This window comes from Marmota marmota, unplaced genomic scaffold, assembly GCF_001458135.2.
Source record: "Marmota marmota marmota unplaced genomic scaffold, marMar, whole genome shotgun sequence".
NCBI classification, from domain to species: domain Eukaryota; kingdom Metazoa; phylum Chordata; class Mammalia; order Rodentia; family Sciuridae; genus Marmota; species Marmota marmota.
The window spans coordinates 17,281,484-17,308,727 of NW_026000005.1; the positions used below are offsets into that span (position 1 = coordinate 17,281,484).

General features: G+C 35.9%; 1 protein-coding gene, 1 long non-coding RNA gene and 1 other non-coding gene across 5 annotated transcripts in view; 1 reads left to right on the top strand and 2 right to left on the bottom strand.

Annotated features, from left to right (window-relative positions):
• The window catches only part of LOC107138572 (MOB-like protein phocein), a 36,895-nt gene extending 12,913 nt beyond the window's left edge, over positions 1-23,982 (top strand). The window contains exons 1-8 of one of the 3 annotated variants that reach the window (XM_048808240.1): positions 1,084-1,240; positions 6,544-6,606; positions 11,351-11,451; positions 15,908-15,962; positions 16,145-16,231; positions 20,139-20,218; positions 21,705-21,816; positions 21,934-23,982. In XM_048808240.1, coding sequence (XP_048664197.1) covers positions 1,181-1,240; positions 6,544-6,606; positions 11,351-11,451; positions 15,908-15,962; positions 16,145-16,231; positions 20,139-20,218; positions 21,705-21,816; positions 21,934-22,065 — 690 coding nt within the window. In that variant the 5' untranslated portion in view covers positions 1,084-1,180 and the 3' untranslated portion in view covers positions 22,066-23,982. Of the gene's footprint in view, positions 1-1,083; positions 1,241-6,543; positions 6,607-11,350; positions 11,452-15,907; positions 15,963-16,144; positions 16,232-20,138; positions 20,219-21,704; positions 21,817-21,933 lie in introns of those variants that run through there. The other 2 variants (XM_015481190.2, XM_015481191.2) reach the window with 2 other exon arrangements.
• LOC125618168 lies at positions 2,000-25,842 on the bottom strand. Its single transcript, XR_007349425.1, has 3 exons — positions 25,705-25,842; positions 18,319-18,323; positions 2,000-2,010 (listed from the first exon to the last, which is right to left on the bottom strand). It is a non-coding gene; the product is annotated as an uncharacterized LOC125618168 (long non-coding RNA).
• Positions 5,534-5,606, bottom strand: Trnav-cac. Its single transcript has one exon. It is a non-coding gene; the product is annotated as a tRNA-Val (tRNA).
• Positions 25,843-27,244: the final 1,402 nt, after the last annotated feature.

Here is a 27,244-nt window from a genome sequence, read left to right on the forward strand (position 1 = left end):
CAGGTTTAACCCCAAATACAGAGAAAAGAAAGTTTTTTTCCTTGAACCCAGGAAGCGCTTTACCACTTAGCTACATCCCCAGTCCTTTTTTAAAAAAACTTTTTGAGACAGGTGTCTCTCTAAATTATTTAGGACCTCAATAAATGCTGAGGCTAGCCTCAAACTTCTGATCCTCCTGCCTCAGCCTCCCCAGTTGCTGGGATGACAGTCCTGTGCCACCGGGCACCGCCCGGATCTTAAGTTTTCTTTTTTTGGGGGGGGGGCGGTGCTGGGGACAGAACCCAGGGCCTTGTGCATGCAAGGCAAGCACTCTCCAACTGAGCTATATCCCCAGCCCCTAACGGATCTTAAGTTTTCTAAACAGGATTTTCTTTCTTTCTCTTTTCTTCTTCTTTTTTTTTTTTTAACTTAACTTTAAAACTTGGAATCCTGGAAGAAGTAAAAATCCCACCATCAAGGACTACTCATTTCCTTCTGCTTCCGACTTCCAAAAACGCTAATTCTAAGTACACCTAACGTAAAATACCAGACATCCACTCTACATTTTATAATGGCCGTCTGCGTCTTCTATCTACGCAAACTTGTCATTGAAAAAGTCCTTGGCTTTGTAGACAGCAGGTGGCAAAATATTTAATAGTCAAATTTCCAGTCTAATTTCAGATTGGGTCGATTTCATGCAGATTCCTTATTATTTTTCCCAGACTGGTCCGTTTTCTACTTTGCTTCCCTTAGGTGGATTTTGGGGAGAATTAAGTTTCTTTAAATTTTTGCTTGCACATGGGTTTACTAAAACGGTCGCCATTGCGTAAACTCTTCCCTTATAATATAATTAATAAGAGCCCAAGGGGAGGCACCTAAATGTGACGCAAGCCGTGCACACTGCTACAGGGGTCACCACCCTCGGAGCCCGCCCGCGGTCCTCCCCAAACCGCCCGTAAACCCCAGCCTTCCTGCCACTATCTCTCCAAGTCGACACCAGAACCTCCCTCCCCCTGCCTAGCCCGCCCTACTTCAGACTCCTCCCTGTCTTCCCGTCCTGCCCCGCGCGGACTACGGCTGTTCCGCAGAGTGCCGCCCCTCCCCAGATTCCGGACCCAGAGTGCCTCAGCGCCCCGCCCCCCGCGCAGGCAGTCGTCCCCTACATCCGGGTACCGACTCGAGCCGCCCAGACTCTGGCACTATGGTCATGGCGGAGGGGACGGCAGTTCTGAGGAGGAACAGGCCGGGCACAAAGGCGCAGGTATCATCTCCACACCTTTCTTGCCAGGGAACTCTCGGTACCCAGCGGTGCCGCGCTTGCAAGCTGGCGGCCGCCTGAGGGAAGGTTGGGCCCCCGGCCGCGGGCGGGCGGGCGGGGGCACTGGTGCCCGGCCTGCTCTTCCGGAGCCGCAGCCCCTCTGTCTGGCTGAGGCGGCAGTGGCCGCCCTCAAGGCCTGCAGAGCTCAAAACTGAGTGGGGGCGTGAGGCGCGCGTGGCGGTGGGGAACAGGGGTGCCTGCCCCGGCCCCGGGCTGTAAGCCTGTCCGGCGACTGCAGGTAATGATCTTGGGGATGAGTTCCAGCTGACTGGCGCCGAAGGGGCGCGGCCAGCCAGGTGGAGACCTTGGGGTTTTCCTAGGGTCAGGGCCGGCGGTGTGGTAGGGGGTGCTAACACAGCCTACCTCCTCCCCGCTTCCATTGCCTACTTGCCTTGTGACGTACCTGCCGGTCTGCTCCCATCCAGCTTGTCTAGCCGGATGCGGGTGGCAATAATTTATCCTCCTCCGGTTGTTTGCCTTTGACTATCACTCCCTCTGCTTCCCTGCAGCTGTTTTCTGGTCCAGCAAGTTTTCAACACCAAGTTGCGACTTGTTAGATATCATTCTTTTTTTTTTTTAAATATTATTTATTTATTTTAAACTTTCCAGTGTTTTTTAGTTGTAGTTGGACATAATATCTTTATTTATTTACTTTCATGTGGTGCTGAGGATCGAACCCAGTGCCTTGCACATGCTAGGCAAGTGCTCTACCGCTGAGCCACAACCCTAGCCCCCTAGATATCATTCTTTATAAATTTCCTTGTTAATTTCAATGAAGCATAGTCAGGGAATGAACTGATTATAATCTCATCAACTTTTAGTAGAGCACTATTTGGGGTAAGCTGGTGCTTATTTAGGTATTGCTTCTTAGGATTTGCAGAAGATGGGATGCTTCCCTTAAAAAAATTGAATTGGCATTCATACTTGATTACTCTCCCAGCCAAAATGACTTGCCATAAAATAGATGCTCTAAAATCAGAAGAGCATGTTTAAAATGTAATTTTAAGGAAAAGTGATGAGTCAGAAAAGAAAACAGTCATGGAGCTATTATCATGTTTGTGAAAATAGATTTTAATTTCTTGTACAAAATTATGGAAAAGAGACTTTTCAGAGGGAGTTTATATATCTGCACCTCTTTCCAGATCCATTAAAGGTAAGGAAGCTGAAGCCTAGGGAAACAATTTACTGAATTTGCTTAAAGTTACCCGGTTAATTCACTAGTGACTTTAACAAGTTGTTTCTGCTACTGTATTTTAGAATTGTTTTGAAAAGTTTTAGTATATAGTCACTTTGTCAGTTACTTCTACTGGCAGTTTTGCCTTCATACTACTGGAAATTTTGTATGCTTTCTTTTACCATTTCTAAACTTTTTTTTTCCTTCTACAGGGTCTTTTCTCAGATAACTATTTCTTATTCTGTGGCAACATTGTTTCTGATTTTCTGATTTTTAAGTGATCAAGTTTCCTTTTTTTTTTTTTGATGGTGGGATAGGAACTGTGGACCTAGTATGGTAAGCAAGAGCTCTGTCACAGAGAGCCCTGGCCAAAAGTCCTTAATTTTGAAAATTTATTTTAAACAAATACTGTAAAATATCTGTTTGCTATGTTGTTATAAGAAAGCTACTTTGCATTTTTCCACATTATCACAAATCAAGGCTAAGTAAAATGTAGGAAGATTAAAAGAAAAAAAGACTTTAGCAGTATTCTTGTTTGTCACATGAATTTCCTTCAGTGAATATCAAAAATGATGTATTTAGAACTATAGTATAAAAAGTAGGTGATCTATCTTTCTACTTTTTTTTTTAATTGGTTAGACTGGAATGTAGGCACATAGTTGTTTTTCAATAAATATTAACGATTAGATGAGAAAAATTTCCCCCTTACCAGAGATTGAACCCAGGTTGCTTAATCGCTGAGCCATATCCTCAGCCTTTTTATTTTTTATTTTGAGACAGGGTCTCATTAAGTTGCTGAGTCTGGATTTGAGCTTGTGATCCTCCTGCCTGAGCCCCTGGGATTAAAGGCGTGTACCCGGCAGAGCTAGATTTTTGGTGTCTCATAACATGTCTAAAATATCACAATTATGATAACTGGGGTTTGGCTCAATGGTAGAGTGCTCACCTCGCACGTGAGAGACCCTGGGTTTGATCCTCAGCACCACATAAAAATAAATAAACAAAATAAAGATATTGTGTCCATGTATAACTAAAAAAATGTTTTTAAAAAATGATGCAAAACTTTTTATTCCCAGTGAAATCATTAACATCTTTTCTATATAGTATTACTATGTATACTCATTAATATTTTTAAAACAAAATAATCTACAGTTTTTATTACCATATTGTTTTTTGTTTTTATTTATTTGTTTAGTAGTGATAGGGATTGAACCCAGGACCTTACACATAATGGGAAAGTGCTCTTATCATTGAGCTACATCCCAGCCATAATCATTCTAATTTTTTAAATGAAAGAATAAGAAACATTTTTAAATGTGAGTCATGTAGGAAAAATTTAAAAACTGCTCTTTAATATTTAGATAATGTCTAAGGAAAGCCATCTGGGAACAAGTTCGAAAAGATTATTTTATTTATTGACATTTTTCCTTAATAAATTCAGTTCAATATTTTCTTTCAGATAGTACAACTATGAAAACTTAAACATTGGTGAAATGTTTAAGATAATTAAAAAGATATAACCATCACCTAACCTCAGAATATGATGTTGCAAATGTTTTTCTGTCTTCTACTTCCCCCAACCATCCAGAAATGGTGATTTCTTTATACTTTTAATATATGTGCATTATATCTGTAAATATATCTTGCATTTTCTTAAACTTTTATTCATGTGATATCATACACTGTATATTCTTCCAGTTGTGGGTTTTTTTGTTTTGTTTTTGATACCAGGGATTGAACTCAGGGCATTTGACCACTGAGTCACATTTCCAGCCCTATTTTGTATTTTATTTAGAGAAAGGGTCTCGCTGAGTTGCTTAGCACCTCTCCCATGCTGAGATTGTCTTTGAATTGGCTATCCTCTTGTCTCAGCCTCCAGAGCCACTGGGATTACTGGCATGTGCCACCCATTGCACCTGGCCTTTTTTTTTACTCAATGTTTTGAAGACTTGCCTATGATGGTTGATTCAAATTTATTGAACATTGATTCAAATTTATGGAATATTACTACCTTTTCCCCCTTCTCAGTTTTACCCCAGAGACTTTTATTGAAGACCAACTGTGTGTCAGGCATTGCTTACTTACTAAGAATATATAGGTACACTTTGCTGGAAAATCAGTCAAATCTATTAATCACTTAGCAGGGTTCACAGACATTCCCCTATCTATAGATGATTCAGAAATAGTACCAGGTGTTTCACAAAAACATCCCCCTTAGAAGAAGTCATTTGTGGAGCCCGAGTTGTGGCTCAGTGGTAGAACACTTGCCTCGCATGTGTGGAGGCACTGAATTCGATCCCTGGCACCACATAAAAATAAATAAAATAAAGGTACTGTGTCCATCTACAACTAAAAAAAAGAAGTCATTTGTCCAAATGCTATATAATCCTAGTTACTTGGAGACTGAGGAAGGACAATTCTAAATTCAAGGCCACCTCAACAATTTAATCTTGTCTCAAAATGAAAAAAGGGCTAGGGATGTAGTTCAGTGGTCAAAAGCCCCTGGATTTAATCTCCAGTAGCCTAAACCAGCAAACAAAATAATCGTCTTTTGGATACACACAGCCTTGGGGATCCAACTGGGATCTAACCCAGGACCTAGAACATGCCTAGTGCTCTACCTTTGACCTGGACAGCCAAATGGAGAGCTACTTGTTTTGTTTTGTTGTTGTTCTTTTTTTTTCTTAAACCAGGTATTGAACCCAGGGATGCTTAACTTTTGAGTTACATCCCAGACCTGCTTATTTTTTTTATTTTGAGACAGGCTTTTCCTAAATTGTTTGGGGCCTTGCTAATTTGCTGAGGCTGGCTTTGAACTTGTGATCCTCCTCCTCAGCCTCTTGAGTTTCTGGGATTATAGATGTGTACCACTATGCCTGGCTGGATGACTACTTTTTGATGGAGTTTGTTTTTATTTAGCAATTTGAAATTATCTGGAATTAGAATAATGATTTATAATATCTTTCTAAAATAACACTTATGGAGCCATAAATAAGCTACTTTAGGTAAGAAACTGATTTAGTTTTTTGATGCCTGGAGACTTTTTTTTTTTTTTTTGGTGGTGGTGGTGCTGGGGATTGAACCCAGGGCCTTGTGCATGTGAGGCAGACACTCTACCAACTGAGCTATATTCCCAGCCCTAGAGACTTTTTTTTAGTGCAACTTTTTTTTAGAGGTGTTTAACTATCATCAACAAAAAAATGATAGACTCACCTCCCCAATTAAGTTATACATGAAAGGTTAATGGGAACCAGCTTTGAGAGATTTGTGGTTGAAAAAAATGTGATTTGTAGTTTGCTTGTCTGTTTATTTATTTATTTATTTTTGAGATTTTTAAAAAAATATTTATTTTTTTAGTTTTAGGTGGGCACAATATCTTTATTTTGTTTTTTTTTAATGTGGTGCTGAGAATCGAACTCGGTGCCTGACACATGCTAGGTGAGCGCACTACCACTTGAGCCATATCCCCAGCCCTGACTTGTAGTTTAATTTAAAAATAATCTTGATGTTCACCTAAAAACATTGACTAAAATTTTTTTTTGAAAAGAGGAGATATTTCCTTGTTCTTTCTTTTTTTAAAATATGTCTGTAGTTGTTGTTGGACCTTTATTTTATTTATTCATTTATATTTGGTGCTGAGAATTGAACCCAGTGCCGCACACATGCTAGGCAAGTGCTCTACCATTGAATCATAACCCCATCCCCTTTTTTGGGGGGGGTGGATACTGGGGATTGAACTCGGGCACTCAACCACTGAGCTACATCCACAGCCCTATTTTGTATTTTAGTTAGAGACAGGGGTCTCAGTGAATTGCTTAGTGCCTCACCATTGCTGAGGCTGGTTTTGCACTCACAGTCCTTTTGCCTCAACCTCTCCAGCTGCTGGGATTACAGGCATGCTCCACTGTGCCTGGCACTCCAGCCCCTCTTAATTTATTTCCGATAATCACATTATAAAGGCTTTTCTTCCTCTCTAGTGTGAGCTTTGGATTTTTATTCAGAATCAAAATTAATATTAATGCATCCTCTTTATAACTTTGTATATGTTTTAACCTTGAATTTATTTTTATAGGATTTCTATAATTGGCCTGATGAATCATTTGATGAGATGGACAGTACACTTGCTGTTCAGCAGGTAATAAGAGATTCTTTTATAACTCAGCCTAATTATTTTATTACCTCTTTGGCATAGTTAAGTATTTCTATTTTTTTTTAAACAGCATAAACCAGGTTCCACTGAGTTAATGAAATGCCCATTTAAAACTTTAATCAAGCCTCATTTTAAGATGGTATATTAAACTATAGTCAATCTTAAATCCACTTTAATATGTTATTTTATACCAGACTAGAGTACTAAATTTGATTTTATAATGAACTTAACTCAAAATTATTTGAATGATAATTTGAATAACAGATAATTAAACAACATCTGCAGTTTGGGAAAAACAGTAGTACTTAGAGCTAATTATTAAGGATTGCATTAAGGGTTTAATAGAAGAGTGACAAAGAGTGAGGTGTAATAAGAGCTGGGGGTGTAGTTCGTGTGGTAGAGCATGTACAAGGCCCTGGGTTTGATCCCCAGCACTATAAAAAAAAGAAGAAAGAAGGTAAAACAACAAAAATAAAAGCAAGAAATTGGGGTATACTAGTAGATTAGGTATTAGTTAAGCTATAATTTTATTTGCTTTTAACAGTGCTAAGAATTGAACCCAGGCCCTCATGTGTACTAGGCAAGTGCTCTACCACTGAGCTGTATTCCCAAGCCCTAGAAGTGGTTTTTCCATTCCTAAGCCAGAATTTCTATTTGACCACTCTCTGTCATCACTGTAGTATTTATTTTGGGGTTTCATATCAAGCCTAGAGTTCTTTTTTTGGTAGGGGAGGTGTGTGTGTGTGTGAGAGAGAGGGGGGGCGGGGAGGGAGGGAGGGAGATTGAATCCAGGGCCTAGCACATGCTAGGCAAGTGCTCTATCATGCTGCATCTTTAGCCTTTTTATTTTTTTTTATTTTGAGATAAGGTCCAGGCTGATCTCAAATTTGTTNGACAGTTTCTATATAGTATTACTATGTATACTCATTAATATTTTTAAAACAAAATAATCTACAGTTTTTATTACAATATTGTTTTTTGTTTTTATTTATTCATTTATATTTGGTGCTGAGAATTGAACCCAGTGCCGCACACATGCTAGGCAAGTGCTCTATCATGCTGCATCTTTAGCCTTTTTATTTTTTTTTATTTTGAGATAAGGTCCAGGCTGATCTCAAATTTGTTATCCTCCTGCCTCAGCCTCCCAGGTAGCTGGGATTATAGGCATGTGCCACTGTACTGAGCTGTTTTTGGTTTTCTTTCTTTCTTTCTTTTTTTAAGAGAGAGAGAGAGAGAGAATTTTAATATTTATTTTTTAGTTATTGGCGGACACAACATCTTTGTTTGTATGTGGTTCTGAGGATCGAACCCAGGCCGCACACATGCCAGGCAAGCGTGCTACCACTTGAGCCACATCCCCAGCCCTTTGGTTTTATTTCTAAACTGAAGATCTCAAGACAACTGATGAAAGTGGCTACTCTAAACAGAATTTCACTGTAGACAAAACAGTCTCATACCGAAAAAAAAAAAATTATATTTAGGACATTCATAGCTAGAGAGAAGTCAATCCCTCCCTTCAAAGCTTCAATGGATAGACTACCTCTCATGTTAGGAGTTAATGAGGCCAATGGCTTCAAGTTGAAATCAAGGTTCATGAACTATTCTGAAAATCCTAGGACCCTTAAGAATTATACTTAAGCCAGGTGCAATGGTGCAAGCCTGTGAAAAGAATCTTTTCTGAGCAGAAGGTCTCAACAGTGGGCTTAAAATATTCTGTGGACTGTGTTATAAACAGATTTTGCTGTCATCTAGGCTTTTCTTTTTTTGAAACAGGATCTCTCTATGTTGCTGAGACTGACCTTAAGCTTGTGAGTCTTCTGCCTTAGCCTTCTGAGTCACAGGGATCGCCAAGAAATACAAAAGAATCAGGGTGTATACTCTATTTTTGATGAATTTTGTTCTCTTTATCACTCCATGGCTTTAATATTTCAAACCATTATTTGTCTTTGACCTCAAGTAAGGTGGTTTAAGTGAGGCCAGTAAACATTAATGAAACACTTTCTCTGTTTCAGGTGCTAATACCAAAATGCAAAACAAAACTTAAGTCTTTGTGTTCATGGTCTCACTATTTGTTGGAGACATAAGAAAATAAGTGCTATTTTTTTGTGTGAAATAAATGCTAGTAAAAGTTCTGTAGAAGGAATCGTGGGGTAGGAAAGATAAAAATGAATACGCAGATTGCTAATTCAGATGATACAAAAAACAAATGTGGTCATAAATCAGAAAATTCTGTGTAGACTGGAATTCAGGCATACCTTAGAGAAATTGTAGGTTTGAATTCCAAACCACCACAATAAAGATATTGCAATAAAGCAAGTCACATGATTTTTTCTGTTTCCCAGTGCATATAAAAGTTTACAATTACCCTGTACTGTAATATCTATTAAATGTGCAATAACAGTCTAAAACACTAATAAGTATACCTTAATTTTAAATTATTTTTGAGTTGGAGGCGCATTTATTTATTAATATTTATTTTCTAGTTTTTAAGTGGACACAACATCTTATTTTACATTTATGTTGTGCTCAGCATCCATCTCAGTGCCTCAATCATGCTAGGCAAGCACTCTACCACTGAGCCACAACCCCAGCCCCTGGAGGTGTAGATTTAGTATAGCTTGCACTTAGCATGCATGAGGCCCTGGGTTGGAACCCCTGCACTGCAAAAACAAAGCAAAAAAGCAAACAACTTTATTGTTAAAAATTGCAATCGATCATCAGAGTTCAGTAAGTCATAATCTTTTTTTAAGAATGGAGAATGCTTTATAACTTGCAGCAACTATATTTGATAGCATTTTCCCCCTTTTGGTACTGGGATTGAACCACTGAACCACATTCCCAGCTTTTTTTTATTTTTGAGACAGGCTCTTGCTCAATGGCATAGGGGATCGCTAAATTGCTAAAGCTAGCTCTGAATTTCTTGCCTTAGCCTAATCCCACATGCCTGGGATTACAGGCATGCGATACTGTGCCTGGCTGTTTGATAGCATTTTACCCACACTAGTTTGACTATAAAAATTGAAATCAAGCTGGGTATGGTGGTGCACACCTGTATTTCCAGCTGCTTGGGAGGCTGAGGCAGGAGAATCACAAGTTCAAAGCCAGCCTCACCAATTTAACAAGGCCCTAAGGAACTCAGTAAGACCTTGTCTCAAAATAAGATATGAAAAAGGTCTAGGGGTGCTGGGGTTGTGGCTCAGTGGTAGAGTACTCGCCTAGCATGCATGAGGCACTGGGTTTGATCCTGAGCAGCACATAAAAATAAAAGGTTTTGTGTCCACCTAAAACTAAAAAAATATATATATATATATATATATGTTTTTTTAAAAGCTCTTTTTTAAAAAAAAAAAAAAAAGGTCTGGGATGTGGCTCAGTGGGTAAGCACCTGTGGGTTCAGTCCCCCATACTAAAAACAACAACAACAAAAAATTGAAATCAATCTTTTCAAACCCTGCTGCTAAGTTTATATAATATTCTAAACCTGTTGTTGTCATTAACAGTATTTACAGCATCTTCATCGGGTGTTTCTTCTCAAGGAAGCATGTTTTTGCTTTTCCCTAAGAAGCAACTCCATCTGTTAAAGTTTAATCATGAGATTGCAGAGATTCAGTCACATACTAAGGCTTTGTGTCTAATTCTATTGTCTTGCCACTTCTATCATATCTGCAGTTCCTCTGCTGCAGTCTTTAACCTGTAAAAGACATTTGTGAGGGTTGCAATCAACTTCCAAACTCCTGTCAATGTTAACGTATTGACAGCCTCTCACAAATCACAAGTGTTCTTTCTTTTTTAATTTAAATTGTTTTTCAGAATGATACATAAAAACATACAAGTTGTACATGTTAATTGGGGTAATGAGTGTTTTTTTTTGGGGGGGGGGAGATACCAGGGATTGAACTCATAATCACTGAGCCACATCCCTAGCCCTGTTTTGTATTTTATTAGATACAGGGTCTCACTGAGTTGCTTAGCGCCTCATTAAATTGCTGAGGCTGGCTTTGAACTCCTGATCCTCCTGCCTCTGCTTCCCGAGCTGCTGGAATTGTAGATGTGTGCCACCGTGCCTGGCCATGAGTGTTCTTTATACCATTTAGAATGGTAAATCCTTTCCAGATTGCTGGGATTACAGGTGTGCAGCACCAGGCCTGGCTGCTTGTCAATTTTTAAAACAACTTTCCTTGGGTATAATTAATATGCCATATAAATAACCATTTAAAGTGTACAATTCTGTGGTTCTATTCAGAGTTGAACAGCAACTTAGTTTAATTTTGGATTGTTTTTGTTGACCCTAAAAGAAAACCCCATCCCCAATAGCAGTCAGCTTCATTCTCCTCTCTGCCTTCCTCTTCTCCTCAAACCTTAGCAACTGATAATCTAGTTTGTATCGCTAGAGGTTTGCTTAATCTAGATATTTTATATAAATGGAATCATATGATATATTCACAGTCACATTTACATTGTCTATATTTTATATTCATATGAAAACTATGGTTTTTCAATTTTGATCCCAGTTCTAGTTTTGATACTCTATCTCCAATGAGGTTGACTTGGAAGGGTTACCTCCTTTTTTGAGTTAACGGATGATTCAAAACTTGATTTTCTTTTTAGTGTATAACCCAAAAGTTGAACCACAACTGCAGTTTTGTATTAAAAAATGGAATACATTTAAAACCAAATTTGTCACGTAGTACAATATTTTAATTAACCATAAGAACTTCTTTGTTTATAGTATATTCAACAGAACATAAGGGCAGATTGCTCCAATATTGACAAAATTCTTGAACCTCCTGAAGGCCAAGATGAAGGTGTGTGGAAATATGAACATTTAAGGTAAGTTCTTATGATACATTAAAAAGCAATTATGCTTCTGGTAAAGATATCCTTCAGTATCTACTAATGATAATAATGAATCAGACCTTGTAAAGATCAAAACGCCACATTCTAAAGCTTTTGTGTCTTAATTGTTAAAAAGGTTCTTCAGCTTTGTTGTTCACTGGTTGTTTCCATGTGGAGTAATGCTACAAAGTCACTTGTTTTGAAACGTGGCTGCAGACTTGCTTGTGCATGTTTCTATATTTAGGGATTTGGGCTTACTGTCTTTTTACATGGTTTTCCTTAATTGTATCCCTTAACTACAGATGCATTTTTTTCCATTTTCCCACTCATGAATAACTTTAATAGAGGATCACCTCTAGGTCCTAATCTAGGCTTAATATCTGATGAATTACTTAAGAACTGTCCAAACTTCCAGTCTTCCCTTTGGTAAATAAAGATTAATTATATTCCTAAAGTAAGGATTTTTATGCTTTCATTATATCCTTTGAATGAGATTATTGTTGACTAGTGAATAGGTAGAGTTAACATTATTATTTTTTGTTCTGGGGATTGAACCCAAGGGTGTTGTTACCACTGAGCTAAGTTCCCAGCCCTTTTATTTTTTTATTTTTATTTTTGAGACAAGGTCTAGTTGCTTAGGACCTCACTAAGTTGCTGGGGCTAGCCTTGAACTTATGAGCCTCCTTCCTCAGCCTGTTGAGTTGCTGGGATTACAGGCATATGCCACTATGCCCAGTTTAGAGTTAACTTTGGAAGCAGCAACATCCTGAAGTTAGTACTAAAATTGTAAACTTCCCAGTGCAAGTAAGAGCTGGGATGAGTTGACAGATTAAATATAGAGAATACAGTATAAGTTTAACTGCATAATACATTCTCAACTTGTAGACGGGGCTTTTTTTTTTTTTTTTAATTCTTGATGCTGTCTGTTTGCTAAAATGTATATGTCTTGATATGTCCTGTTAAAATGGTTGAGCAATTTTAGAATGATACAACTTCTTTATATGCTTTGCCAGTTTATTAGACAAATCACTTGAATATTTTATTTTAATATATTTATTTTTGTGGGGGTGAGGATCAAACCCAGGGCCTCACACTTTCTTTCTTTCTTTTTTTTTTTTTTTAAGATCTCGCTGTATTGTCCAGGCTGATCATGAACTTAAGCTTTCTAAAAGTGAGGTCTTCCCGGGGATAGAACTCAGTTGGTAGAGTGCCTGCCTCACCTGCACAAAAGCCCTGGGTTCAATCCCCAGCGCGCGCGCGCACACACACACACACACAAAATCTAAAAAGTAAGGTCCAATTTCAGTGTACAGGGTTTTATTTCAGATCTAAGAAAACATTTTGTTCCCTATTTAACCTATACTGTGAGATATGCATTATATGAAACATATAAAAGTTTTATTCTGTTTTTCCTGGTGCTATTATATTTACTTTTGTTATTTTTTTCTATTAACCACTTTTGGAGGGGTGAATTTAATATTGTAGTCATATATGTATTCTTTGGTCTCTTTGTTATATTGTATGTCACTGTAGTTGACCAAGAAGAGTTCCTTAAGTAGCCTTTTTGGGCTTTTTTTTTTCCCTACATTCTTGATGTTATTGAACCTGAGGCTATGTACTTGCTGTTATTGGTTAATTAATTATATTATGATGTTAGTTTGAGTTGGATCATGACTTTATTCAAATCTCCCAGTAGCTCATTCTGAATCTTTTTTTTTTTTAATTATTTATTTTTTTTAGTTTTCGGCGGACACAACATTTTTGTTTTTTTTTTTATGTGGTGCTGAGGATCGAACCCGGGCAGCACGCATGCCAGGCGAGCCCGCTACCGCTTGAGCCACATCCCCAGCCCCTATGATTAGAAAAAGATACCCCTTTGAATGGTGTACAGTTTTATGCCAGGATGTGTGGCTTGATACCTGAGATGTCAGACTAAATTTCTGTCCTAGCCTGTCTCTTCAGCTCTGCCATTGTATGTATTGCCCTGTATTAGATTAATTTAAAGCCTTGCTGTTAGGTTTGTACTGTTTATCCCAGATTATACCTGCAACACTTCAAAACAGTTAATTTTACTGTAGACTATAAGAAGGTTGGATTAGGTAAGACATTTGCTTATCACCACCACTGTTCGTTACCACTTAATGGGAAACAACTCAAAAACCCATAACCTGTAGCCTACTGATACAGGGAAATAGAAGATGATGGATAATTTAGAAGTAGTGTTATTTTTGCAATCTAAGAAGAAATATTAGGCATCTGGAAAGAAAATTATAGACAACTAAAAATTTGATTCTTGTCTTTTTGTTTTCTTCTATTATAGTGTACCTAAAATAAATATGTAAATGAGTGTAGTTTTTCTTTTACCAAATTAGTTCATATATGTCCCCTTTATTCTTATCATTTGGAAATCCCTTTCATCTTCTAATTGTTTAGGTTTTAGCTTTGCATTTGGGGGGAAGCAAAGTTTGTTTTGGTTTATTTGGTTGTTTGGTAGTTTGTATTTGGGATTTAACCCAGGGACACTTTCCCACTGAGCCATATCTCCAGCCCTTTTCAATTTTATTTTATTTTATTTTTTTGAGACAGGGTCTCACTAAGTTGCTGAGGGCTTTGCTAAGTAGCTGAGGCTGACCTCAAACTTGCAGTCCTCCTGCCTCAGTCTCCCGAGTTGTTAGGATTATAGTTCCGCCATGCCTGGTGGAACCAAAGTATTTTAATTTGTTTGCGGGGGAAACAGTTTTGATTTTCAACCTTGATATGGTACACTAAATATTACTAGATAGTATTTTTATAGGGAACACATTCAGTAGCTTGACAACTATAAAATTATTTTTATGACATAGAGGATTGTCTTACATCAAATGCCTGTCTAAAACTGTCTTGTAATTTCCTACATTCTTCATTTATTAAAAAATATTGAGGGGCTGGGGTTGTGGCTCAGTGGTAGAGCACTCGCCTCTCACATGTGAGACCCTGGGTTCAATTCTCAGCACCACATACAAAAATAAACAAGTAAAATAAAGGTGTTGAGTCCAACTACAACTAAAAAAATTAAAAAAAAATATTAAGCACTTACTGTATGTCAGTCATTATATAGGCTTTACAATTATTAGTTTGTTTTAGAAGAAAAGAATATTACCAAAAAATTGCCAAAGGCCTGGGGGTACGATTTAATGGTAGAGCACTTGCCTAACATACACAGGGCCCTGGGTTTAATTTCCAGCAGAGGGGGAAAAAATTGGCAAGATCTGTTAAGTAACAAAAGCATTTTAGAAAATTGTATATGATCTGATCCCAAAATATTTAAAAAAAAATTTTTTTGTACTTGTAGATGGACATCATGCCTTTATTTTATTTATTTTTGCATGGGATGCTAAGGATCAAACCCAGTGTCTCACACATGCTAAGTGAGTGCTCTGCCACTGAGCCACAACCCCAGCCCAATCCCAATATATTTTAATCTGTACATAGAAAAATAAATTTGCATTAAAACAGTAGTTAACTTTTGGGAGAAATAGTTGAATTATAGAAAATTTACATCTTCTATATTATAAATTTGGTAATGTTTGACTTTTGTTTATTGTTTTAGTTTTATGGTGTTGGGAATAGAACCCAGAGCCTCATACTGGCTAGACAAGCAAGTGCTCTTCCATTGATGTACACCCCCAACTCTGAAGATTTTAAAGGAGTATATTATTCATAATGAGAATAAAACTTTGAAAATACATATAACACATTTATTCTATCAGAAAAAGTCTAGTATTCTGTGTCTCTTTGTATATGAATATATACATATACTTTTTTAGACAACTGAAATATTACTGTAAACAGACATTTACCCTTTGTGTGTATATATGTGCCAAAATTTTACTACCCTCCAATTGAAATATTTCAAAAAAATTTGTCATATTATAGTTCCTGTGAACATCTTTGTAATCTGTATCTGCTGCAGTTCTAATTATTTTATTACAATAGATGGATGACCTAGTTTTAAAGTACACAATTTCTAAGACTCTGGTTAAATATTTTCAAATTACCTCTTACAAAAATCATATTAATTTCTAGTGTATAAAAGAGCAATCAGCTCTCTGGACTCTGCTGTTGAACCTTTTTGGGTCATTGCTTTTGGGTTTTAATATGTAAATCTTTGGAAGAAATGTGCCATTGTCAGTTCTGGTGGTGGTGATAATAGTGATGAGAAAGGAAAAATGATACTGATGAGATTCTATTTCTACAATTAATTTTCTAAAAATAACTGGAGCCAGGCATAGTGGCATGTGCCTATAGTCCCAGCTACAAGGGAGCTAAGGTGGGAGGATTGCTTGAGCCCACAAGTTCAAGATCAGTCTGGGCAACATAGCAAGATCCTGGCTCAAAAAGAAAAAGAAAAAAAAAAAAAAAACCTGTGGAGAATAAATGTGATTTTTCATTTATATATTTGCATTTTCAGGCAATTCTGCCTTGAACTAAATGGACTTGCTGTCAAACTTCAGGTAATATTTTCTGTAAGTTAAAGCTGTAATTAAAAGTTCTGATATATTTCTGTTTTTGTAACTTAATGTGATTACAAAGACTTATCCGACTTTTCTAATAATTTTTCTTGTATTTTACATGGAAATGTAGTAACCCAATGATAATCATTTTCATCATTATTTTACATATTAACAAATACAGTTATTTTTAACAGAGTGAATGCCACCCAGATACTTGTACTCAAATGACAGCAACTGAACAATGGATTTTTCTTTGTGCAGCTCATAAAACTCCAAAAGAGGTGAGGATTTATGAAATAGAATAACTAGTAATCATCATAACCTAAATATATTCAAGACATTGGTAGGCAGATTTTTAGGATTTTCAATTTCTGTTTGTTTGCCACTTGGTTTAGAATGTCTTGCCTGCAAGGTTATTACCACAGTGCTGTTTTAGGATTTCTTATGATTAGCATCATTTTTCATACTTCAGCAATTACGTGCAGTAGAACTCACTTTCTGATTAACTGACTTACCACAAAATAATATTTTCACACTAATAGTTGAGATATGCTTGTTTATATTTTTGTTGTCATATTCTTTTTTTAAAACATTTTTTATTGTTGTTGTAGATGGACACGTATCTTTATTTCTATTTGTTTATTTATTTATTTATTTGGTGCCGAGGATTTTGAACCCAGGACCTCACACCTGCTAGGCAAGCGCTCTACTACGGAGCCCTTATAATTTCTTTTGAGAGGCAGAACCATTGATTACTTATTGATGTCTAGTCTTTTTTTAAAAAAATACTTTTTTTGTTGTTGATGGACCTTTAATTAATTAATTAATATGTGGTACTGAGAATCAAACTCAGTACCTCATACATGCTACGAGAGTGCTCTACCATTGAACCACAACCCCAGACCTGATGCCTAGTCTTAGTAGAAGTGTTACTTTTGAGATTTTTAATATTTATGTTGTTTTTCTTCTCAGTTTTTGTCAGGGTATACCCTGAGTGTGAACAATAGCAATTGTTTATCATATTTATTTTAATCATTCCTTTTTATTATCTGATGCCTAATATGTATTCACTTTTCCTTGTTTTAAAAATGTCCTTTATAGCTGGTTTGTTTACACTATGCATTGTGTTTCCCATGATCTGCATTTTTAAAAAATCTATAGTAATTACTTTTTACTTGACATTTATTAAGGATATTGGTCTAGGCCAGTTCTGTAGAATTATTGATCTTCAAATGCTTATTATATTGAGAGATCTCTAAAGCTAAAGACAAGCGATGTTCAACTTGCAAAATCAGTATTTGGTGTTCTTTTGTTTGAAAAAAGATAAATTCCTATAGGCGCATTGGCTCATGCCTGTAATCCCAGCGGCCCTGGAAGCTGAGGCAGGAGGATCACAGGTTCAAAGCCAGCCTCAGTAAAAGTGAGGCACTAAGCAACTCAGTAAGACCCTGTCTTTAAATAAAATGCAAAATAGGGCTGAGGATGTGGCTCAGTGGTCGAGTGTCCCTGAGTTCAATTCCTGGCACCCCTCCACCCCCCATCCCCCCGAAAAAAAGGGGATAAATTCCCAGAATAAGGAGTATGTGGTACCTGTGTAAGCAAATGGTAATTATTTGGAAGACCAGTTTCATTCAGGATTACATTTTTTGTATTAGTAGAGTGAAGTAACATGAAGATTGTGCATCAGTTTGTATCTGGGAAAATCCACATAGCTTTTCATTGATAATTCCCTGAAGTTGGCTAGTTAATGTAGTGATCAATATGATAATTGAAGTTAAGAAACTGTATTATGTCAGTTTTTCATTTCTGTGACCAAACTACCTGACATGAACAACTTAAAGGAAGAAAGATTTGTTTTGGCTAATGGCTTAAGAAGTATAAGTCCATGTTGGGCTGGCTGTAATACTTTGGGCTTCAGGTAAGACAGATCATGGTAAAAGGGCATGGCTAAAGAAAGCTGCTCAGCTCATGACAGCTGGAAAGCAGAAGGGAGAGAGTGGCCAGGAACTATAAATACCCTTTAGGGCATGCCCCCAGAAACCTTCCTCCAACCACGTCCCAGTGCCTACAATTTCTACCACCTCCTAGTATTCCATTCACTTATTAATGGATCAATCACTAATGAAGTCAGAGCCTTCATGAACTAGTCACCTCCTAAAAGCTCCACCTCTAAGCATTGCTGCATTGGAGACCAAACCTTCAGCACATGAGACTGTAGGGGACATTCAATATCCAAACCATAACAAAAACTGAGTCAAGAAGACCAGGTTCATTTTGCCAAAAGGTAAAGATGCATTTTTCTCACTTTGGGTTAGAGATGTTCTTCTGTTTGTGATACATTATGTCTTAAATATAGTGTCATTCTCACATCTACTGTCTTCCTTATTAATATTAAATGTAAGCTGGGATAATCATTAGCATTAGGACCTATAGTGAAGTCTTAAATTGCAACATTGCTTGCTGAGTTCTAGTTACAATGAATTGGCCAAATGTCGAGGAAGGATGATAGTGCTATTTCCAAGTGATAATTTATAGAATGATGTTAATGTTAAAAATAAAAACAGAAAGCCAGGCATGGTGGCACACACCCATAATCCCAGAGGTTTGGGAGTTTGACAGGAGGATCAAAAATTCAAAGCCAGCCTCAGCAACTTAGCAAGGCCCTAAGCAATTTAACAAGTAAGCACCCCTCGGTTCAAACCCCAGTATAATTTCTGAACTCTTTTGAGGTAATTGTGCATAATCAAGAAACTATAGAAATTGACAGACTAGTAGATAATAAAATTGCCTTTAATTTGATACAGGGTCTCACTAAATTGCTAAGGCTGACTTCAAACTTTTGATTTTCCTACCTTAATTATCCAAGTTGCTGAGATTATAGGTATATACCTCCTGCCCAGGATTTTTTGTTTGTTTTTTGGCACTTGGGATTGAACCCCAGGTATGCCTTACCACAGAGCTCCATACCCAGCCTTTTATTTTTTATTTTTCCCATTCAGTGAGTAGGGCCTCCCTAAGTTGTTGAGGCTGGCTTCAAATTTGCAGTCCTCTTGCCTCAGCCTCCTGAGTCTCCTGGATTGCAGGTGTGTACCACCATGCCCAGCCAACCCCACCCCCTTTTAGTTGTTTATATGTTTGCCATGATACCATACTGAGCTGTCTTTAGTAGTTATTGCATTTCTAAATGTCAACTTCAGTTTCAGCACCTGAAAAATAATTCAAATTACTAAATAAAGCTAGAATCATTATTATTCCTTTCTCTAGTTGTTTTCCTTCTGGTCCACTCTTGGCTTATTCCTAATCATCCTTGTCCCTTGATGTTACTTCCTTTCTGTCTTCAGGGAAATTACTTTGTAGTTTTATTTTTCTCTTTAAGTTTACTGACTCTCCATGAGCTGATATATTTAATTGTTTCTGATAAATGTAATAGAATAAGACAGGTTTATTAAAACTTAAAGATACTTAAAATTTTTACATGAAAATTTAAAAGAGGTTCAAGGAGAAAGTGTTTTAGAGAGCTTTTAGATTGGCAAATGGCATCCCAGGGGGATAATGAGGGATGTTTTCCAGGTTGTAGGAAGGCAGTGGTCCCTGGAAATAATTTGTGAAGGGAAGGAGGCTTTGGGACGCTTAGTAATGTATAAACCAGTAGGCTAGGAATTATAAACCAGTAGGCTAGGAATTAGTGTATCTGGGATGTTGTTTGGGAGCCCTTTTTCCTAACTATATGATTTGCATAATTATTGACCATTCATTTGACGTTGAATGTATAATCAGGTTGGATTAGTTAAATTAGGGGTGCTTTTCACTTGCTTTTTTGTTTTTGTTTTTGCATTGCTGGGGATCATCCCAGGACCTTTTATAAGCTAGGCAGACGCTTTACCACTGAGTTACATCCCCAGCCATCTTCCCAGTCCTAAACATTGTTTTCTTCTAGGTTTATTGTTTGGAATGAAATTGGGAGACTGATTAGTGTATCTTCTAGAAGCCTGATATTATGGTTCATGTGAATATAAAAGCTTTATTTATTGATGTAACATTGTCTTTTATGATCATTTTGAAATTGTAAAGGACTTTTTTCTTAGAATATACTCAAGTCTTTGGAGTAAGTTACCTAGATAATAAATATACCTAATTTAAGAGATAAAGCTTTTTGCTGATGCATTTTTAAAATCTTTTCTTTTCTAGTGTCCTGCTATAGACTACACTAGACACACACTTGATGGTGCTGCGTGTCTTCTGAATAGCAATAAATATTTTCCCAGCAGGTAAACAAAGCTTTAAACATGATGTTAAATTTTGTGAGTTTACTTTAAAAGATTGATGTTTTAAAACTAAAATTAGGTGATAGTTATTATTTTTTTTAAGCTATGTTTATTTGTTTATGGATTTTTGTGGGCTTTTTGTTTTTTGTTTTTATTTTGGTGGTACTGGCAGTTGAACCCAGGACCTTGTGTGTGCTAGGCAAGACTCTACCTTTGAACTACATCTTTAGTCAAATTACTGTGATATATTTTGGCTTGCTCATATAATTCAAGTTTTAAAATTAGGATTATAGTTAAACAGCAGGACTTGTTTCCCAAACCTCATAGACCAATTCAATCAAGATTAGTTCTGCCTCTGTGCATCATTTCCTAGGTCTCTTCCTATCATGCTTTGGAGTTGAGATATTTACGAGCTTGTTCACTTGAATCGCTGATAGTCAGCCTCTACTTATACAGCATGCCTACAGTACAGACTTTCCTAAGTTGGAGCACTTGTTTTTGTAGGATTCTTTTTTCTCTCCTATAGTTTTTTTTGTTTGTTTGTTTCCCTATAGATTTTTAAGATCTGGGAAGAAGCCATGTATACATTATATTATTGGTGAGGTTTGTGATTGGTCTTTTATTCTTTTAAGACATTTGTTACTAACTTGGGAGGCTGAGTCAGGAAGAAGCAAGGAAGATTGGCCAGCTTGGGAAACCTGGGGAGACTCTGTCTCAAAAATTTTGAAAAAGGGGATAGGAATATGTAGCTCAGTGGTAGAGTACTTGACTACCATGTGTGAGGCCCTGGATTCAATACTCAGTACTGGGGAGTAGGGGATGGGGAGTCAATTTGTTTGCTGGTGGTTGGACTTGAGATTTTTTTTCCTCCAAAATATTTATATTTGCTCAAGAAGCTCATATAAAATACTTTTTTTTTTTTTTTTTTAAAGTGGGGCTGGGGACATAGCTCAGTTGGAAGAGTGCTTGCCCCGCATGCACAAGGCCCTGGATTCAATCCCCAGCACCACAAACAAACAAACAAACAAAAGTGATTTTATTTCAATATCCTGTATATACATATTTTTAAAAAGAATATCAGAAATAGGCATATTTTGATTTTTCAAAAAATCCAGTTCTATAGAATAAGGAATATTCCTCTTTGTTTTAATTTCCTCTACTGGACAGAGTATTAACATAGTAAAATATTGTATTAAGTTTTGAGTTATCAGGGATTCATTTTAACTGTATTGAACTTTATAAGTTTCAGAACTGTAATATTGAATTTAACTTCAGTACTGTGGTTAAGGTGAAAGAGCACTGGCCTGGGAGTGAGTATTGGGAGGGTTACAGGTCTGCTTCTGGCACTTGTTAGTATTGTGTGATTTTAGATTAGTCACTTATTTTTTCTAGATGTAGATTTCTATACTTGTAAATTGAGAAGATTGTATTCTATTGTCCTAACATTTTATTGAGCTCTACGAATCCATGATTTTGTTTCTGTTTTTAGGGTTAGCATAAAAGAATCATCTGTAGCAAAACTAGGATCAGTATGCCGTAGAATTTACAGAATATTTTCACATGCTTATTTTCATCACCGGCAGATATTTGATGAGTATGAAGTAAGTATATTTCATTAATTATACTAATAACATTTTTATCAGAATGATAATATGTGTTGATATTCTAGTTTTTTGATTTTGGATAATAAAATAACTTCTTTTCCTTCCTTTCTACAGAATGAAACATTTTTATGTCATCGATTTACTAAATTTGTGATGAAATATAATTTGATGTCGAAGGATAACCTGATTGTACCAATTTTAGAAGAGGAAGTTCAGAATTCAGTTTCTGGGGAAAGTGAAGCATGAAGGGAATCGTACAGAAAAATGTACAGATCACATAATTAACGTTAATTATGTACTGTATATATATATATATCATTTTAGACACATCAATCATGTATCCACATTATAGCTTCTTTCTTTAGTATAGGTTTTTGTATGCTGTGTGTTGCCTTTTAAAATGGGAAATACTTTTTAAGTTATTCATAAGCTGTATATTCACCAGTGTGGCACTCACAGTTTTTAAATAAGATTAGTATTATCTGTTTATAATGCTTGTTAATAAAAGAATTTACAGTTTGGTAAAATTGCTGCTAAACAATCATTGGATCACAATCCTCATCAAATAAACCTATCTATAAAAATGAGTGAGCTTGAAGTTTCAACAAGCCATTTACTGAAAAGATAGTAATGTTTTCCTTTGGTTTTACCCCTGAGTTTAGATATTTTAAACAATTCTGTAGTACATAGTTTCATCTTAACTGTTAACATTTTGAAAATTAGATAAGTATTTTAAAATTCTGTTTATAGTTTTTGATATACATATGTGATTATTATCCAAATAAAAGAGCAAATGAGGGATTAGTAATACTTAAGTAAGTTTACTGTGCTACATAAAGTATGTTCTAGGCCAGTATAGTATAGTTGGAAAGGTTTTACCTTTTCATAATAGCTGATTATTAAATATGTGATGATGATAACAGTAAGGCACTAAATGATGTTCCCACTGGAAACCTGCCCTGTCTCCTCCTTCTCATATCCCTTAATCCTCTCCCCAAACCACTTTGGCTTAGAAGTTTTTTCACCATGATTTAGTTGTGGCTTATTCCTATTTATATTTGTATTAATTGCTTACAGATTATACCTCATATTAGCAATTATATTACACTACAGGAAAACTGTATTGGCATAGGCTCTTGCTTATCTTTGTTTTGGGAAATTGTTCTTACTACTTATAGCCTTAAGATAGTTTGACGTTTCCTGTTAGTGATATTAATCTTCTAATCCTAGCAGCATTAAATAGAAATGAAGACATACTATAGTATTTATTTTATGCCCCCTCCCCAAAAATTTATGTTGAATTATTATACAGGTGAGATTATTTGTAGTAATTTACAGGTTCCAATGATGTTTATGCATGGTCATATGTTTTGGGACTTTGTTATAATTCATTGTCTTTAACAAAAATTCAAGTGCAGGTTTAACAATTTTATAATTTGTTGAGTAAGGTTTTTTGTAAAGTGTTGGAGGTCTTATTGCCAAACTGGTTTCAATGACTCACTAAGATAGGATAAAAAAATTGTACGTGTTGTGAAGAAAATACTGAAAGCCATCTCTTGACCAAACTTAAACAAACTTGAGGAACTTTTTTTTTTTTTTTCATTTAAAGGAGTTATTTTGAAGTGAAGATGAAAATGTATTCATCTTAATTTTTTTTTTAATTTGAGGAAATAAATTACACTGTATTACAAGGCAAGTATGTACAGAAAAGGGTGGGAAATAGTAGAAGACTGAGAGTATGTTTATATAGTTTATTCTTTTCCAAGCCTGCCTGTCTTTTTGACTTTAAACAGTACTATCCCAGCAGCCACAGTCATTACTGTACCACAAACCACAATTATCTTTCAAGAAGTTTTATGTTCACAGTGAAAGGAATGTATTGACTTTGAAATTATGCATTTATATTAATGTTAGTATAAACCAATGGGAATAGTACTTTTTAAACAAATTTGCTAAATATTGAGAGACTAAACTACTAAGTTAATAAATTATATGTAGCAATGTAGCTGTTCTCTGGATGGTGTCTCACAATGGATTTCTGTTGCTTGAATATTTTCTTAGTGAACATTTGAACTAAGGTAGTGACTGGGATTGGTGATTTGGCTAAATATTTTGAATCTTAGTGTTAACAGGGAAATAAAATACCATTTTTTTCCTAACTCATTCCATCCTCCTCCCTGTACTGTGTGTTTGGAATTGATCTTTAAAAAACAAACTCACTCACTCCAAAAGAAAACCTCAGTTCATAGTCTTGTTTTTGTATTTTGTATTCATGTTGACATCTCACTAATCCTCATTATACTGTGAAATTAATTGACTATACTTGTTAAGACCTTAAATGAAATAATTTCTGGTTTTCTTTAATACTATTTACAGAATTTTGAAAATTCACATGTACATAAGTGGTGTTTTTTTAAAAAAAGGATTATTGAACCTGAGCTGGCAAACCATTGATTAATAAAGTGTTGTAAGAAGAGGAAAAATGGGGAATTCACCGTTCTGTGTGATAAGGAAGTTAGGCTTTACTTTTTGTTTTAAAAACTTTATATAAATCCAAAAGTTAAAATTAGATTTTCTTTTCATAAAGACATATAGTCAACTCACTCTCTTTTTCCTGTTAATTCTGAAAAAGTAGCCAACTTCTAATCACTTACATTTCTCTAAGAATTATAAAGTTCCTTTGTCTATATTTTCTTTTCTATGACTTGAGGTGTCAAATTTGCATTTCTAGAAGTATCTCAGGTTTTTTTTGTTTCATTTTTGCAGTGCTGAGGATTTAACCCAGGGATGCTTAACCACTGAGTCATATCCCTAGCTTTTTTTATTTTTGCAGTGAAACAGGATCTCACTAAGTCACTTAGGACCTCACTAAGTTGCGGAGGCTGGCTTTGAATTTGTGATCCTCCTGCCTCAGCCTCCCAAGTCACCAGTCTTATAGGTGTATGCCACCACACCCAGCCTGGTTAAATTCTTAATAACCACATTTTTTACTATCAGAATAAAATTAGAAACCTGTGATTGAGTTGTGGTTATAAACACATTTACTGATTGAGAGAGTCATTGTAGTAGAACTAATTTTTTTCCCATGATATTTTGCCTAATCTCTATATGTTGACAACTTTAATTTTCAGGACTTTCTGTAATTTTATTTCTGCAATTCTGTAATTAATATTCAAGAATATTTCTAGAATGTACTAAAGCTTTTTTTCTATAGTTTCTTGCTAAGCAAATGTTTTAGTTAAAAGTAATTGATTTTTATTTTTTGAACCATCTAATTTTTTTCCATGTTCATTAATTTCTTTAAGGATATTAAATAATAATTTGGAATTTTTTTCCGATAATGGCATCAGATGCTTTTGCATCTGGTTTTCTTTTTTAAAATTCTTTTTAGTTATATGTGACAGTAGAAAGTATTTTGGCAAATTATACATACATAGACATGTATTATTCTAATAAGAATCCCCTTGTAACTAATTGTTAATGAAACAGACAATACAGATGTATTTGTACAACACATTTAGCAGTTTGAGATAGTCAAAACATTCACATCTGTTTCCTGAAAAAATAGGCATTATTACTGTCTGGCACACTACAAAACTGAAAAACTACTATGAGTCCACTAGGTGTTAGATGAATCATCCAGCAGGTTGAGGAGCCTCATTCTTTGTGTGATTTCTTTCCTGCCATTGATAATTTTTTATAATACAGAAAGTTTAATATCAAGTATGTGAAACTAAATTTTCATATTAATCTGACTTTCTAAAAGATAAATATATTAACATTTAGATTTTTTTTTTAAAGAACAGGATAGAGTATTTTTGTTAGTTTGTTTTGTTTTTTTAAGAGAGAATTTTTTAGTGTTTATTTTTAGTTTTCGGTGGACACAACATCTTTATTTTTATGTGGTGCTGAGGATCGAACCCAGTGCCCTGCGCATGCCAGGCGAGTGCACTACCGCTTGAGTCACATCCCCAGCCCCGACATTTAGAATTTATATCCATGAAGATAGTATATAAAGGGCCTGATCATTGTCAAATTATGACATCAACATTCAAAACTAGTCAAATGTTCATTTTTTAGTGAAATCGGGATTTTATCTGGAGCTAGATTTCTATAAGCCTTGGTAAGTGCAATTTATAATTACATAAACAGTGTGTTTACCACTTTGGGAAGACCTCATGAGAGCCATCTGTACCTTGTGTAACAAAACTTTTCCCTTCAAAATTGTAGTTTTGGGGTCTGGGAGTACAGTTCAGCGGTAGAGCATTTGGCTAGCATGCTTGAGGGTCTGGGTTCGATTCCCAGCACCAAAAAAATTATGATTTACATTATAGGTGGTAGGATTATCAGTTTGTATATGTGTGTGAGAGAGAAAGAGATGTCAAAGTAAATGTTCATGTTACAATGCATTGTTAAAGAATTTTTCTTTCTTTCTCTCTTTCTCTCCTCTCTTTCTTTTGAACCCAGGGGCGCTTAACCACTGAGCCACATCCCCAGGCCCCCTTTTTATGTTTTATTTTGAGAAGAGAGCTTCACTAAGTTGCTGTGGCTGGCTTTAAACTCAAGATCCTCCTGCCTCAGCCTTCCAAGTTGCTGAAATTAACAATGTGTGCCACTATGCCTGGCCGTAGAAGAATTTTCTACATCCCTATAAGTATTTGCTTATTTTAAATATTTTTGGTTTTCCTTAGTATCAATGTCTAGAAGAAAGTTGTTTTTAAGAGCTTAAATAGAATTCTATTTTTCCCCAACCTCTCTCAGAGATAATTTGAAGGGAGCTGATAAAGAACTAAGGGAACCCCATCTAAGGGAATAATGGGTAAAGTCATTATTGCAATAGCAAATGAGGTGATCCTTTATTCACTTCCAGTAATTCAATTGGATCTCTTTGAGGTTAAATCCCTACTTACCTTCTCAAAAGGTACCATTATGTTTTTAAAACTACTGGGGGCTGTAGCTCAGGGGTAAAATACTTGCCTAGCATCTGTGAGGCACTGGGTTCGATTTTCAGCACAAAGGTCTCTTGACAACTAAGAAAATGTTAAAAAAAAAAAAAAAAACAGGAGGTAGAGAAATTATACTTGATTTTTGATAATACTTAGATCACTTTAAAAATCTTTGTTGCTTTTATGGAAATAAAGATTTAGCTTAAAAAATGGTGGTTTTGGCTTTTTAACATTTTATAAAACAAATGTGTTTCTCGGGTTCTGATGTTGAGATACCATGTCAATGATTATATTTGTTTCCTGTGGCTGCTGTAGTAAATTACCACAAATTTAGTGGCTTAAAACAATACAGATTTATTCTCATTTCTTCAAGTCAGACCTCAAAATCAGTTACACTGGGCTATAATCACATTTCTGGTTCCTTCTGAGGCTCTGAGGGAGAATCCTTTCCTTGTTTTCTTCTAGTTGTTGGTGGCTAC